General features: G+C 47.1%; 1 protein-coding gene across 1 annotated transcript in view; it reads left to right on the top strand.

The window, feature by feature from the left end:
* Positions 1–1734: 1734 nt before the first annotated feature.
* The window catches only part of LOC125942679 (uncharacterized), a 38307-nt gene continuing 22638 nt past the window's right edge, over positions 1735–17403 (top strand). Inside the window, exon 1 of the mRNA XM_049660939.1 lies at positions 1735–1779. Within this exon, the coding sequence (XP_049516896.1) occupies positions 1735–1779 (45 nt within the window). The remainder of the gene's footprint in view (positions 1780–17403) is intronic.

The following is a 17403-nucleotide window of genomic DNA, read 5'->3' as shown; positions in this document are numbered from 1 at the left end:
CTTTGTGATGCACCTTCAGACCGGCCAGCACCAAGCGATGGCTTCTAACAACTGCAGGAAAGAGTCTTTGTACTGGGTAGCCCGAGCGATCCATGGCTTCTAACAAACGCAAGAAATGGTCTTCGCAGCGTACGTGGCGGTTAATTGATTACCACAACATCTATGCCAGGAATGACTCCATCAGCGGCGCAGTTACCCTGTCACCACCGCTGACGAGGTGGCGATTCACGTTTTGACAATAAATTTCAATTTTTTGCGTTTCAACGCTCGTGATGGGGCCCACAAACTTCACGCTGTGGTTGACTGTCTCCCAGTGCAGATTGAGGATCGCCTCGTTAGCATCTACTAAATTTGGAATACAGTTCTATGCGACCCATGCGTTACTGCGAATAAAGGCCCCCGCCTGAACATTGGCTGTGATAATGGCTTCGTCTCGTCGGTCAACCTTGAAAATTCGCAGCACTCCTGTGGTAGCGCAGACCATGCCGAAGACCCACGGTGCATGATCGTTTAACATCGCCGTAATTTTGGCGGCTCGGTGGAACGTTGTCGTCCTTCATCAGGCGGCCTCGATTGTACTTTCGCTTGCCGCGAAGAAGGCACTCGTCAAATTTCACTATTTTCCCGGGGCCTCGGAGTGGAGGTCGCGCCAGCAGCTCATCCATCATGACCTCACGGGCGTAGTTCTTCCAGTCGGCGAAGGCATGCTTCGATAAAGGAAACAAGCCGCTGGTCATCTCCTTCAACAGCCACACATCTACGCTATTGCTCACGCAGTACTTGAGCCGAATCACTTGCCGCGGTCCGTGTTGGCGAAGTAACTTCCTTCGCCTATCTGCCCGTACAGTGCAGCGGTACCGTGAAACTGGAAAGATTGCTTTCGGCACCTGTTGCACCGAAAGGCAGCCTGGCGTCCTTTCTGAGTCTTCATGTACAATGTGACCACTACAATGGGACCAACCAACCACAGGTTGACTTGTACGGTTGGAACCCTAGGTGCCTGCAGGTGCCCCAGTACTCCAATGACGCCGCCGGACCTGGCCTGGCGCTGGGACACGGTGGACGCACGGCGCTTGAAGCCGGAGAGAGCCGCAGCGATCGCACGAACTCTTTCTCTGCAGCCTAGTCACACCAATTTGTGCTACGAAAGCCAAATTTGCCCGCCACGCTGTCTCCGCAGACGAGAGCTTTCGCCTAACTCGCTACACAGCCAGCCCACTGACGTATTGGAAAGGCGAAAATGACGTTGAAATTCTACGTCGGTCATGTAGGTGAACGGGTCCAGACGGTCTATTGACGCTTGCTGTCGCTGGAAGCGATGACACAGGCTGCTGCTGCCACGTTCCCGAGTTCAACTCGGGGAGGGTTTCGCGATGTACGAGTTTGGCACGACTTCGCCTGTCAATTAAAACCATAGGTCACGCCCCACGCGAGGCATGTTACTCTTGTGCGCGCACCCACCACAGTTGAACCACGCCCAACTTATTGTTCGGCAACAGCGACGCGGTGCTGAGGAGTGAGGCATCAACAATCTTGACTGCCGAGATAAAACACTCACAGCGCACTATCATCGGTGATGCACTGAGCACCGACTATCGCTGGCTGACACAATCGCGTATATCTTCTCGGGCTGTGATGGCCCCACAACATGATTTCATTGCCTGCACTGTGGCGACGTAGCACAGAGCAAATATAGGCACGTGACTGTAGCTACTCGCAAGGTGTCGATGCGCCATGGTGGACCACGATGCTGAGTGCGTAGTGTTTCCATACGACAACGTAAGGCAGCTGTCATTTGAGATGACTGATCTGTCATCGGCTATGTATCGGAGCGGCAGTGTCGCTAACATGGTCAGCGTCGGGCATCGCCCGCTTTTCTAGACCCATTACGATGACATTTCTTTATCACAAGCACTGCACACTAAACAGTTGCAACACCTTCCTGCGTTTGAAGTCTCATTTCATAACTGTGCCGTAGAGCCCTCACCTGCCAAAATGCGATTGTTGCGTGTCGTTACGATATCCATCTGCGATTGCTGTTAGCTCCAGCACAAACAATTGGCAAGCACTTTGGAGTGCACAACACACTCAAAATACTGTGTATATGCACACCTTCACTCGGCAAGTGATAAAATACATTTAATTGTGACGCTATAGGCAGCTCGCTCTTCTTCACAATGCATCACGGAGGCTTCGCGCACAGAAATAAACATAGTACCGTATACGGCAATTTTGCAGCGACAGCCGTTGCTCCCCTCTCTATGGCTAGAGTCTCGTTTTTCGTTGGTAAAGCGGCGGCCTTAATAATTAAGCCTCATTGAAGCGCCTGCGGTGAACAGGCATGCCGCGGCGATACTTTGCCCTTCCCCTAATAGACAGATAATGGTCAGACCATTATCATGACTGACTTAATCGAGAATAGCACTGCAGCGCCCCTGGCGACTTGTCACCGTATGAACTCCCTCGTGCGTGCGACCCACTTGAATGTATCCGCTTGTAAGCTGTCGCCTCACTGTCGCCACTCACGGCAAAAAAGTGCAAAATCTGATAATTCTTTGGATGTCCGTTTGTCATCAGAAACTTATAGCATTCAAAACGTAAAACCCATACTTTAGGAAATAAATTGTTCGTTATTTTATTTGCTTTATTTTAATGTAATCGATTGAAGGAAAGTGTAGATGCAAGAATGCACCGCATGTGCCCTGTTCGCCTTCGACGGAGGATAGAAAGATAATGCTCGAAAGAGGAGGCACGCCCTTGACGCGCCCGAGAAAGGCGTGGCAAGCGGCTCACGGCAAGTGTGCAGATAGACAGCGGGACAGTCCCGGTATTGCTAAATTGCGATAATACGTTGATAACAATGCGCGGCGCTGGCGCGTTTCATTGCGCTGTCTTCTGTGCTTGAAACGCCGCGCAGGGTGCGCTGATGTTGTCATACGCGGCTTTATCTCGACATTTCTTTTGGCCCGTTGTCCTTGCGCTTTCCTTGCTATCTCCGTTCACTGACTGCCATCGAGCAAACTCGGGTGAAACTCGTGCGAACGAGAAACTCGGCACATCCTGCATAGCACCCCTGGCCGCGAAAAGAGCGTCTGTGTCGTCGATGTCGCCGCCCCACCGCCTTTCGTCACGTCTCTGAGGTCATCGCTGTATCTCCTTGCTGTCTGCGGCATTGGACTAGCGCTTCAATGCCGGCGGGCCGCCAAATTTACTTCGTCATTCCGTCGGGCGTCATGTTTGCGCTGTAGCGCCAACCCCGCTCCTTGGGCTTTTAGATACTACAGGCACGGCGCCATATCAGTCTGTAGCGTCGACTGCGAACGCCGCAGACAGCAAGGAGATAACGCTAGCTGCTCGAGGGGCCGGACCGGCGCTTACCTCGGAGACGTGACGAAAGGCACGGGGGCGGCGACATCGACGACACAGACGCTCTTTTTGCGGCGAGTTTCGGTTTCAAGGAGCCTGCCAAGGGGAACTAATTGTTCGCGTAGCTCCCACATGAACTCCGCTATTCAAAATTTTATCGTTGGGATAGGTAGTGTCGAGGACGGGCTCCAAAGTACTCACTTGCTGCAGCCACCTGTTGTTGATAATTAGAAAGTTAATTAGCGTAACTTCGATAATTACGCACGTAAGTGCGGAAACTGCTCTGTATCTAGAGGCCGCCAATCCGTACACTCGAATGCTGAAGATAACGTGACCAAGATATATATTTTTCTTATTTTAAAAATTTGGTGCAGCTAAAAAAAAAACACCCTGTATATTCCTATTGTTTAGAAAGTCAGTGATGTAGTTGGCTATGATATGCTCAAGAATTTTGCAACACGAAGAAGTGAGAGATTTGGGACGATAATTTGAGATGAATGACTTATCCCCTGTTTTGAATACTGGCACGATTCGTGCTGTTTTCCAATCGCTGTGAATGCTAGATGAACGTAGAGAAGCACGGAAGATGATTACAAGAAAACTGGCAACCATCTCGTAATATCGACGCAGAAACGTATTTTGAATATTATCAGGGCCTGGTGAAGTTTGTCTTTAAATTGAGAAGCATAGACACCACGCCTGATAATGATACGATGTCAGAGTCAAGATGACGTTCTATCGACGCATGCCCCATCGCAAACGTTTGGAAAAACGCTCTGAAAGTAAACATTAAAATGCCAAGCGATGCTTTGCGTATCTGTAACAAGGGTGTCGTTATGCATTATTTGGTTAATGCCCTAGTTTTTCCGACACAAGTGGGACCAGAATTTTTCAGGGGCCGTCTGGATAAAGTTGGGCAGCGTATGTTGAAAATAGTTATGCTTTGCCCGGCTTACAGATTGGTTGAATAGTGTCTGATTTGTTCGGATAATGTTGTGGGAGGCACCGCGCCGTCCTTAACCGTTTTAGTTTTCTTTCCTTGTGCAAGATGCCGCGCGTTATCCATGGGTTCTTTTTCTCTGTCTTTTTCGTTTTATTTGGCACAAAGTTCTCTATGCAGTACAAACATAACTGTTTAAATTTATCCCATAGCTCTGAAACATCAGACCCACCAAAACTGCTGAGGTTAAGATCAAGGTAGTCTGAAATACTTTCATCTTTCGCACGAAAAAAGTGTTTAACAGTCACTGTTTTTATAGGAGTACTATTTCGTGCTTTTAGAGGGCATAAAAACTTCACCGTGTAGTGATCTGAAAGACCTGGTTCAATCGACTGACACAGAAAAAGTTTTCATACATCAGCTTACAAAAACATGATCCAATATTGAGGACGAACTGCCTTGAATGAGAGTAGGTTGTTTAACCACTTGCTGCAGATTCCTACACATTAAGTACACTCTGAGCATGCACGCTCACGAGAAGCAAAAGGATCGTTCCAATGAACAGCAGGAAAGTTGAAATCGCCACCAATAATTATTCTCTCCTGTGCGAAATTCGACATACAAAAACTGCGGGGGTGCATCGGGAGCACTGAGAAGAGTAACAAAGAAAAGCCCCAACTTTAAAGAAATACTTTCATGATTGTCGATTTGTCTTACAAGAGTTGCTGGAATGTTATGTTTAATCAAGACCACCTCCTGTATTCCTATCCCGCCTAAAAGTTTGGTACGAAGGTGGAAAGATGCTGTTGTCATGAATGTCATCACGGAGCCAAGTTTCCGTGATCACGACGACATGAGGGTTGTATCCCAGAATGATGGCTTCAAGCTGATCACTTTTACTCACAACACTGCGCGCGTTTATATTTAACAGACGCAGCTCTTCAGCACATGAACTTTCCTGTCAATTTTTGCTGGGGGTTCTTTGACGACTAACCAATCCTACTCTAGAATTGGCGTCGTCGTCCCATGCGTATAGGTTATTGTCTATGCGTAGTTTATCATGTAGAAGCGTCACTTTCTTGCCCTGTTGCTTTTCTATTTTGGCGCTTTCCCATAACAGCTTGCGTTTTCTTAGTGTGTCCACCGAATAATCATTCTAAATGAAAATTTTTGTTCCCTTGAGCTTTCGCGCGTTTTTTAAGACTTGCTGGTTTTCGTTGTAATTTTGAAAGAATACAATCACTGGTCTTTTATTTCCCGCCTTTCCAATGCGATGTATTCTTTCGATAGAGCAGAATGCTACGTTGAGTTTATTACAAAAAAGACCTGCAATCACATTTGTGCGAAGAGCTGTCCCATTTTCACCCCTGTCTTCTTGTATGCCAAAGATAACCAGATTCGAGCGTCTGCTCCTGTCTTCAAGGCAGTAGCGCACCCGGAATCTCTGCCAGGAAGGGGGGGGGGGGGGGGGGGGGGGGGCAAGCACTTCGCATAATATGTAATTTCCTTGCTTTAGCCAGAGAAATCCAACAGCAAATAAAATGTCTAATAATTATAATAATATAATGACACCAAGAATGATGACGATGTTTATTTCTTCAGTGTTTTACTCAATGTAATTTAAGAGTGAATGGATAAATACAAGACAGTGGTAGAGTGTTTTTGTTAATCAGGAAAATTCGACCTCAAGCCACCTCCTGAATTGTAATGGCAAGGTGAACAGAGCATAGAAGGCACACGTTGGACAGGTGGGGCCGGACGCGTGGGGGGCGTTACAACACCCGAACCCCCCCGTCGGTGCGCCACTGCTTCAAGGTCTACTCATTTAACTTGAAGCAACTTTACTGTCTGTTCTAGGCTGTCTACTCACGAAACGCGCCTTTCCAAATCGCTGAAACGCCCATTAAGGTCAGACATCATTTTTCCTATGTCAGTCTGCTTATTCCTAAGGGTGGCTATCTCTGTGACTAGCTTGTTCTGCACTTCTAATAGTTGGGTCAATAAAGCTTCCGTGTTAGGACCCGGGTTCACCTCAATGTCCCCACACATTAAAAGTTCACATGCACAAAGAACTTCGCATGCAATCTCAAGGCGCTGACGTGGGCACGGCAGGATCAGGAGGCCACGTTAGTCGCTTTTGATTGCGCCATAGTGAACACTACTCTGCACAAAGCAGAAAAACCGCTTGCGAGGCCACATTGCGAGGCTCAGTCCGCCGCACCCACTAAAGTCATAGCGATGCAGCATGTCCCTTATGAAGGAATCCGAAGAAGTCACATGGGAGGGAGGCGTAGTTGTCATGTTGATATCGTGCAGCCAAGAGCACAGCTGATACGGTGCGTGGTGCGTCGCTCAATCCATCGGCCACGCGCTGAGTTGAATCTGCTCCGGCTGGAAGGTTACTTGCGCAAGTAGGGTCAACAAAACCTGCACAAAGCAGAACGGCTTGCGAGGCCACATTGCGAGGCTCGGTCCGCCGGACCCACTGTGTATGTCCCTGTCTTTTTAGCGCTAATCAGATTGCCGGTCGAGTTTGAGCTGATCGCACACGTGCGAGGTCTTCTGGCCGCTATCGTATCAGGTGGAGCAAATGGTTTAGCTGGTTCGGTTGAGTCGGTTGTGTCTGCCGCAGGTTTTTTCTTTAGCTGGTAATACATCGCGCAGTGGGCCGTTTCACTTTTCCTGTGCTTCACCGCAGACATTCTGTATGTCTAACGGCGTAACATACTTGTACTGCGGCGAAGCTAACTTTATGAAACCGAATTTCACAACGCTTTTTATCTTGCCTCTCTACCAGCCACAACCAAACGCTTGTCGGGACGTCGCTTGGCAAAGGTCTTACGAGCTAATTATCCCCCGATGAGAGTGGGGGAGACTCACATATATCATGAAAACTGCCAAGCTCTCTTGTCGAGACATTTGTACCAGCGTGTTCGACCACTGTTACATCAACGCAACATATTAGTGTATTGCGGTGAAGCATAACGATAGTCCAACATTGATGAATTCTACAGCATTAATGAGAGGGTAGCAGTCTTCGTAATAAAGCTGAATGGAAGGTATAGAATGAAGGTAGTACAAGCCTACGCTCCAACCTCCAGTCACGATGATGAAGAAATAGAACAGTTTTATAAAGATGTTGAATTAGCGATGAGAAAGGTGCAAACTGAGTATACTGTAGTCATGGGCGATTTCAATGCAAAAGTGGGGAAAAAGCAAGCTGGTGAGCAAGCAATTGGCAACTACGGCATCGATTTTAGGAACACTAGAGGAGAGATGTTGGTAGAATTCGTGGAAAGGAATAGACTCCAAACACTGAATATCTTCTTCAAGAATCGCAGGAACAGGAAGTGGACCTGGAAAAGCCCTAATGGAGAAACGAGGAATGAAACAGATTTCATATTCGCTGCCGATCCCATCATAGTGCAGGATGTAGAAGTGTTAGGTAGGGTAAAGTGCAGTGACCATATGTTCGTGAGGTCCAGGATTTCTCTCACTTTAAAGAGAGAAAGAATAAAATTAGTCAAGAAGAAACAGGCCAACATAGACGGTGTAAGGGTGAATGCAGATCAGTTCACGCTGGTGCTCGCAAACAAATATGGAGCTTTAGAACAGGAAGATGAAGAAAACTTAGAGGTAATGAATGAAACAGTAACCAGGCTCATCTCAGAAGCAGCAATCGAAGTGGGAGGTAAGGCACCAAGGCAACCAGTAGGTAAGCTCTCCCAAGCAACAAAGGACCTATAAAGAAACGACCAAGCCTGAAATCTCAAACTCAAGAGATTAGATAGAATTCGGTGAACTGTCAAAACTGATCAACAAGAAGAAAGTAAGGGATATTCGAAATCATAACATGGAAAAGATTGAGGAAGCAGTAAAATATGGACGCATGATGAAATAAGTGAGAAGAAAACTTAGCATAGGACTAGGCAAGATAATCAGGGTAATATCATCAGCACTTTCGAGGATATAGTAAAGGCAGCGGAAGAATTCTATACTGACCTGTACAGTGCCCAGACCAGCCAAGCTACTTTCATTCGAAGTAGTGGAGAACAGGATAAAGAGGCTCCTTCTATTAGAGCACTGCACGGGCTCGGGCTTACCCGAAAGCCAGGGCCCGGCCCGGCCCGTGGGCCGGGCCGGGCCGGGTAGAACAATTTTTTCACGGGCTCGGGCCGGGCTCGGGCACGGCGTGTGCTTTTTGACCCGGGCCCGGGCCGGGCTCGGGCTTTCTGGTGGTGTGCATGTAACGTGCAGCGTGTTATTCTCGGGCGTCTCAACTCTGAAAAACATTATTTTTCGGTCTCGGGCCGGGTTCGGGCCGGTTTCGAGTCGGGCTCAGGCCTGGCTTGGGCCTAAGGTAAAGGGGTGGCGGGCCGGGCCGGGCGGGTAACGTAGATTATTTCCGGGCCCGGGCCGGGCCCGGGTCTCGCCATAAAAGTTTTGATCGGGCTCGGGCGGGCTGCCCAACGTAAAAACGGGCCCGGCCCGGGCCCGGGCTGAAAAAATCGGCCCGTGCAGTGCTCTACCTTCTATAACCAGCGATGAAGTTGGAAGGGCCTTGCAAGGCATGACTAGGGGAAAAGCTGCTGGATAAGATGAAGTAACAGTCGACTTAGTCAAAGATGGAGGAGATATCATGCTTAAAAAAGCTTGCGGCTCTTTATACGCAATGACTCAAGACTTCAAGCGCACCAGAGAGCTGGAAGAACGCCAACATTATACGAATCCATAAGAAGGGAGACGTTAAAGAATGGAAGCATTTAGACCCATTAGGTTGTTTTCAGTATTGTATAAAATATTCACCAACATAATTTTCAATAGAATCAGGGCAACACTTGACTTTAGTCACCAAGAGAACAGGCTGGCTTCAGGCAGGGATATTCTACGATGGATCATATCCATGTCATCAATCAGGTAATCGAGAAATCTGCGGAGTACAACCAACCTATTTATATGGCTTTCATAGATTATGAAAAGGCATTTGATTCAGTAGAGATACCAGCTGTTATAGAGGCATTGCATAATGGAGGATTACAGGAGGCATACGTGAATATATTGGCAAATATGTCTACAAAGATTCTACAGCTACCTTAGTTCTCCACAAGAAAAGTAGAAAGTTACCTATCAAGAAAGGGGTCAGGCAAGGAGACACAGTATCTCCAATGCTATTCACTGCATGTTTAGAAGTACGATATTCAAGTTCTTAGACTGGAAAGGCTTAGGAGTGAGGATCAACGGCGAAAATCTCAGCAACCTTCGGTTTGCAGATAACATTGTCCTAATCAGCAGCAATGGGGACGAATTACAACAAATTATTGAGGACCTTAGCCGAGAAAGTGTAAGAGTGGGGATGAAGATTAATATGCAGAAGACAAAGATAATATTCAATGACCTGGCAAGGAAACAAGAATTCAGGATCATCAGTGAGCCTCTAGAGTGTGTAAAGGAGTACGTTTATCTAGGTCAATTACTCACAGTGAACCCTGATCATGAGAAAGAAATTCACAGAAGAATAAAATTAGGTTGGAATGCCCACGGCAGGCATTGCCAAATCCTGACTGGGAGCTTACCACTGTCGTTGAAAAGAAAAGTGTACAATCATTGCATTTTACCGGTTCTAACAATATGGCGCAGAAACTTGGGGGTTAACAAAGAAGCTCAAAAACATGTTAAGGACCGCACAAAGAGCGATGGAACGAAAAATGTTATGCCTAACGTTAAGAGGGAGGAAGAGAGCGGTGTGGATCCGAGAGGAAACGGGGATAGCCGATATTCTAATTGACATTAAGAGAAAAAAGTCACAGGCCTGCGCGGCACACGCAGCACAGTCACAGCGTAAGCTGGTGGAGTGGCTCAAGAGTAGCTCCAATTTGTGCACCACACACAATATGGTCTTCGCGGCAGTCTGTTCGCCTCGTTTTTTCGAGAACGATCTGAACTGTTCGCCCGGCGTCGACGGCGAGCTGCGGCTTATAATGCTCTCTGTACAGCAGTCTGCTGAGCGCGATCAAGCCTTAGAACTGCAACTTACATGTCGGGCGCGCCGCCGTTGCAGGCCCCTTAATGGCGCCACCATACTGGCGGAGGCTCGGCAGCTCGGGAGCGCGTTGATTGCGCGCCTCGTCTGAATCTCATATCGTCGTCTGTGCCTGCGGACGCTTCATTTGCACGCATCTTACCTAGATGGCGCCATCATACTGGCGGAGGCTCGATTCGTTTCCCCCTGCGTGCTTCCTTATATATATCGGTATTTTCCGCGGCTCGATAGCAAGCGCTTGCGTGGCTCAGTGGTAGAGTATCCGGCTCCCACGCAGCGAACGTAGGTTCGATCCTGGCGGGAATCGGGTACTTTTTTCGCGTTTCCGGCGATAGCGGTTACGCGGCGGACGCCGGCGGCGGCATCATCGCGACCCGAAACGGCTATTGGAATGAGCCCATAACAGCTTACGCTGTAAAAAAATGTCACAGTTTCGCCCTAAGGGCGAAGCAATGAATGCGATAGCAACACAGCAATGTCATACGAAGTAAGGTGAGCGGCTTTGGTAGCAATATGAATTGTAGTAAACATGAGCTGATTAAGTAAGCAGGTGTGCTGCGGCGTAAGTAGACCGACATGAAAAGAGACTCGATGACCACGAGAAGGCGCGTGTGAAACGGTGGTGTTGATGAGAAGCGCTTCCCGTGGGCAGCGCGTGCGAAGGGACACACCTGTAGCGCTGCACTGCCGATCCGGGCAGGATTGCATGTGGAGCGTGCGTTGGAAAATGTGACCCGACTATTACTAACTGAATGAACAAGCGTGGTGTGAGCGCGCACAAACAAACACGAATAGATCACACTGAATGACTGCAGACAACGACTGTCAAAACGCTGGCAGCAAGCATACGCCGCAGCGGGCGAAGGTACGTGCGGTCTATCGCTTCAACGGAAACTGAGCGGCGAATGCACGGCGCATAAAGGTCAGAGCCGTGTGGAGATAAGAGACGGTGCGGACGAGCGTGGTTGTTGGCAGAGTAGAAGTGCGCCCCCTCCCCTCCCCCCCGCTCCCTCCGGCGCTGGCTTCCTGCTTCCTTGCTTGCGCGTGGGAGATTGAGTGCGTTCGCTCTCCGGGATAGCGCGCGTCCCCGCACGCTTCCGCTCGGGCATACGGCGCGCGGCGAAGATTTTATCTATAGGGAACCTCACGGCGACGACGACGGCGACGGCGACGACGACGGCAGAAATCCGGTTGAAGTGTCCATATAATCGCTATCGCAATAAAATGGAGCTGGGCAGGCCATGTAATGCGTAGGATGAATAACCGGTGGACCATTAGAGTTACAGAATGGATACCAAGAGAAGGGGAGCTCAGTCGAGGCGAGGGCGGCAGAAAACTAGGTGGGTTGATGAATTTAGGAAATTTGCAGGCGCAAGTTGTAATCAGCTAGCGCAAGACAGGTGTAATTGGAGATCGCAGGGAGAGGCCTTCGCCCTGCAGTTAACATAAATATAGGCTGATAATGATGATACCGATAGTGGGAAGAGTTCACGCGAATCGGGAATGTAGGGTTTCAGTCAGCGACGAACTTAATGCTCTAGTCCCAACAAAGCAGCTTTTCGTGGCAGGATCATGTTTTAACAAGTTTTGTTGGCTAAATATTTACATGCCAGGTTAGCTCTTGTCACTGTCAATATGCTTTAGCGCAATACAGAAGAAGTCTCACTGCATGGCACGTCCACCATAGTTTGCCGAAACCCAACGTGACAGGTTCACCCTTGCCGCAATTATGCTTCACTGCAAAACACATTTTCTATTGCGGTGAAACATACTAAAGCACATTTGTCAGTTTAGAATGCAAGGACCCTTGCCCTTTCGCTTTTGTGATATTATGCCATTCGTTATAATGAAGACATATTCGCTGCTAAAAACATCCACATTGAAATGGAGACATGAACACTGATGGCAGCATATGTGATGTTTTATCCTTTTGCTTAGTTGTGTACCTGTCATACTGCTATTAAATTTTCCTGTAGTTTGTAAGGTACTTATGTGCATCACATCGCAAGGAGCCACTGTGTAATTAGTGGTCTTGCCATGTTCAGAGACCAGGCTCTTATCAAGAGGGGTTGGGGTTAAGTTGCTGTGAAAAATTTTTTAGAGGGGTAGTTTTCTGAGAAGAAATCAGATGCCAAAAAACAGACCTGTGGTACCCTGAATTTGAATATTTAACAGTGGAAAGGATACAACATACATCAATAGTTCTTGCCTGAAACCAATAACTAACTTGTGGGGATTGAGGGTTGCGCCGGCGCCATTGTGCGGGCGCTGAGGGCGGGGCGCTGACGTCACGAGGCGGCCGCGTTTCGGCTGCTAGCGGCGGAGCGTGTCTCTCTCTCTTCTCTCCGGGACCAGCGCACGGTACGTTCATGCATTCCTCTCGTCCGCCGACACCTTTGTGACTAGGACTGGAGCTCGCGCACGGTGCCTTTGCCCGTGCGGGGAGCGCCTACTTTGTGCTGATCCTTTTCCCGGCGCTAAGCCGTCGAGCGGTGCCATAGTGCTCGCGCGAGGTCGTACCACGCCGAGCCGCACTTGCCGAAAGCCTAAGCCGAAGCAGATTGCCCGTGCTCTCGCGAGTTGACCCATTGGTTATCGCCAGAGCAAGTTGCATAGGCGCCGGGACTTTTCCTAGCGGCGTGTCCCAGCTTGAGCCTGTGCTCTCGCCGCGACGTGCTATAGGCGCCTGTTATTGTATTTTCGCCCTGGTGCGGGACCCCTTTGGCTCCCCGCCGCGCGGGCGTTTGTGCAGTGCTGGTGCCGACGAATTCAGTAAGCGGTTTCCGTCAACTCAGGGCTTTACTATGTTTTTGCGTGCGTCGCTCGGTAACCCCTTGCGGCCTCTGAGCTCGCGCGCGAGCGGTGCTGGAGGCGACGGCTGACGCGGCCCTGTAGCTCGCTAAACTCGAACCCGCGGTGGTTGGTCTCCTGTGAGACACGAAGAACCCACAAACTGAAATATGTAAAATATATTAAATAGCGTCCATGAGCAACTCCAAGCTGTGCATACCTAGACCCAAAACGCACTTCTCTTGCTCCAGTTCATGCAGGCTATCAGCTGCTTTGTTGAAGCCTCTGGTACACTCTGAGTGGTGCAGTAATTTCCGTCCGTCTTTTGCTCATTTGTGCCCTATACATAATTGAGTGATTTGCAGTTGCAACTGGACAGCAGCCTTAGTTTGGGAGACCAGTGGTAGGGCACATTTTATAAAACTAAGCGACACATAGCATTAGCACTTTGACCAGAGACTTGTTTATATATGTGTCAACTTTAACATTTAGATTTCTGACCATGAATTCAGAAAAATCTCTAGCACAATGCTGTATAAGTTCTCTTGTTCACTGCGGTTGCGCTTGGCTTCTGTCCAAATAGGAGAGCACTTCTGCATAGCTCATCCGGGAACATTCTTATTTACATGTCTTCATTTTATTTACCTTGCCTACTATGACGAGCAAATATATATAGCACATGAATGCGCTATGCATGAACTTAACTTACATTGCCATGTTCAACAGTACAGTGTATGTAGCTGGTGCTGATTCATTCAAGCTACGCGTTACTACAGCCTTTAACTGTAGGTATCATGGTGTGAGAGCGGCGAAATGGATATGCAAAGACAGTTGGGCATGCTAAGACATCTTTTTTTGTATGAAAAGGTGAAAGATACGCAAAACGAGACAGAACACATGCACTTTCATCTTTTCTCACACACAAAAGAAGCCAGAAGAATAAGGTTTGTTCACTGCGCCATAGAAACTGTATGTTTGCTCTCAAAGGTAAGTCTCATTCGTTGGATTTGTTCTTGTGCTGTGTTTATTTTCTTGAGTGTGCTTTACTTTTTACACGTTAATGTTTCAAATTCGTTTTTATTTTCGCAGACTGTACATCCCACGTCTTGGTTTGACCTCCTGGTACAGGATACTTGCACTTAGCATGGAGTGATGAAGCAGCACGGTGTACTTTTATTAAAACCACAGATTTCACCAGTATAGAAGCAGTTCATCAAAAAAACATGTGTTATAAAAATAAAGTGTTCCTACCCACATTCCTCATTGTCTAATTATGCTTGTATTCCTGTATTATCTTCAGCAAATGCACTTATATGGGGAATTGATTGTGATAAGTGCTCGTGAGAGTTTTCAGGAAGAACTTTGAACCCTTTTTACTGGTGCACTGGTAAACTGTATACATGCCGTAAAATTGAAACACCAGGAATAATGGCAAACACCAATACTTGATGCAGTATTTGTCGGACTTGTATGTCGGCAATTTTTCTATAAAACAACATACTCCAGGAGAGAGCATACTAGCACTACAAAGCACCCATCTTTTATGTTGGGTATACATTACCACAAGCACAGATGGTCACAAGCGAAATGCTGGCTTTAATGAAACACTAAATATGAAGGAAGCTGTGAAAATGTATTGGGAAATTATGCAATCTGTAGCGTTTACTCAGTTCAGATAACGTCCGAACGTGCCATAAGGCCTTGATAACTGTGGCTGAGGGAACAATTGTAGCCCTATTTGAATCATGAGAAATAAATTAAGATGGAAACCTGAGTGACAACTCGTCAATTAAAGAATCTTGCTACACCTCTAAATATGAGGCAGTGAAATGAAATTAGTGTCACAATTCCTTTTTTTTCTGCTTCATTTGGGTTGAATATACTGATTGTAACAACACAAAAAAAGCGGAGGGGTGGGGCACATTAGAGAAATGCTAGCCTGTTTCTATATTCTGCCTTCTCTACATTCAAAGTTCAGTAAAGTTAACTTGGAAAGCTACGGTGAAGCCTTTGGTTGAGCCTGTGTGGTGCATAACAGTGGCAATCGCCAACCTAACTGCTTGGGTTTACAGTGCCTTATTTGTAGTACATACCTATTTAAGTGCTGAGCTATTCGAAGATTGATTAAGGTGACCAACATACTGAACACGTAGTTTACTGAGTAAATTACATGAAGAAGGGTGGAAAAATAGGACAGATCACAGCTGCGATCTGTCCTATCTTTCCACCCTAGGGGGTGTATTCTGTGTCCACATAGTCATTTCGTCTGCTGCTGAAGTTCTGATTGGCTGGGCTGGGGTACGCCTGAGAAGGAGACATGTGTCGCCAGCCAACCAACACTTCAGCAGCAGATCAAAAGGACATGTCCACTGGGTGAATACTTGCTCAACCCCCGCCCCCACCCCAGTTATGTCTGTGACCAAAATGCCTGCTAAGCCACCCTTGCTTTCAATGTCTGTCTTTGTCAGCAAAAGTGTGAAAAAAAAAACAGGTTCGTGCATGAAAAATTTTCCTCAAGGTGTCTGCCTTGAAGCCCATGGTGATAATCACAGGAAACAGTGGTGGATCTAGAGTAGCACCAAAGGGCAAGCCTTCATCGAAACAATAATGGAGGGGGGTTAGTGCATGCTCAAATTTGTGAGCTCACAAGTTTGCCAAGACCGGGTCGTGTCCGAAGTTGAAGAAGCAAACATGGTACTGTTAATGAGGACTACATATTTACTGGAAATCTCTGAAAATAATTATGTAAGCGCAGAAGCCAACATGGTACTGTTAATGAGGACTACATATTTACTGGAAATCTCTGAAAATAATTATGTAAGCGCAGAATACCCGCCACTAGGGGTGACGTTCTTGAAAGAATGAAATGTACGAGTTGTACCTGCGTGGTGAATGAAGTTACATTTTAAAAACTCGCAGCAATAGAAACAAAATGCACAGAGTAGTACTCTGAATATATTGCCTCTTCTTTAGGACTAGATGAATGCAAATAATTATAATGAGCAGTCGAAAATTGAACGCCAGCCACAAAAAATATGAAGTGTTTCGGCTCCTACACGAGAGCCTTGTTCAGAATGATTGTGAACAAAGCGCCACTTGAACCATATCTAATTTCTCATTTTTGTGATTGGCGTCTAATATTAAACTACTTACCATGCCTCTTCGACCATACCAGACGAGGTTCCGTCACACGCTTCACTATTTCAATGGAAATAGTGAAGCGTGGAAATAGTGAAATATCAAATTTTTCTAATAGGAATAGTAAGTATCAAATAGTTGAATACAGATGCATACATTTACAGCAGGCATATTTATCTTGGTATAATTATGCGCCGTGCTTCTACTGGCTAGAAAAAAAGTCTGCTAACTATCAGGGAAGATTAGGATTATTTTTAAACAAAAGATAATTAATTGTCATTAAAAAAACTGCACAAACAGCCTCTCAAAATCTTTAGAGCCTGGTGGCAAACAAGATTTGTAAGAATGAATAGCTGCTCTTTTTTCCTTGGTGTGTTGCGTCTTTTCGTTGTATAAAGGGATCAGGTTTTTCGATTTCCGAAGATTTTTTCCCTCGCGTAAGAGATTTAAGAAAATTATGGAATTCTGCCAAATTAAGGAAAGAATCCGGTGACAAAGTGAATCTAATTTATGATAAACTGCGAATAAATGACGATATGGTCTACTGGGACGAGGAAAATAATAGTATAGCCCCTTTGAAATCTGTTCCCGTCAATCCTGATCCAAGAAACCATGCAACGCGGCCCTCGAAGCCTGCGTTCCCGCCGAACTTGATATCCCACTTATCCTTTTTGAACATAAATGCCCGCAGCATATTGAAAAAAAAAATTGATTCCCTTGAAGCCTTCCTTCTTACATACGAACCAGACTTTCTAACCCTAACAGAAACTTGGCTAACAGCTGATATTAAAGATCTTGAGATAGCCCCTCCCAACTACGCCATCATCCGGAAAGACCGGACGACACGAGGCGGAGGCGTGGCCATTCTAGTAAAGAAAAGGAATCCCGTTTTCAGTGTTACCCGATGTTGCGGACGTTGGGGCTATCCATTGTAAGCTGTGTTTCGCACCTCGCACTGTAGTCGTGGGCTGCGTTCATCGCAGTCCTTCTTCCGGCCTCGAAACACTGCGCCGGTTGCATGAATACACGGAGCAATATGCATCAGGGTCCAGATTAATAATCGCAGGTGATTTTAATGTTCCTGAAGTGAACTGGCAGACAATGCAGCATTATTCACCCTGTGCGGATG

The sequence above is a fragment of the Dermacentor silvarum genome, chromosome 1 (genome assembly GCF_013339745.2).
Source record: "Dermacentor silvarum isolate Dsil-2018 chromosome 1, BIME_Dsil_1.4, whole genome shotgun sequence".
In the NCBI taxonomy this organism is placed as follows: Eukaryota; Metazoa; Arthropoda; class Arachnida; order Ixodida; family Ixodidae; genus Dermacentor; species Dermacentor silvarum.
Note: the sequence above shows the minus strand (reverse complement) of the source record. Positions and strands in the feature narration are given on the sequence as shown.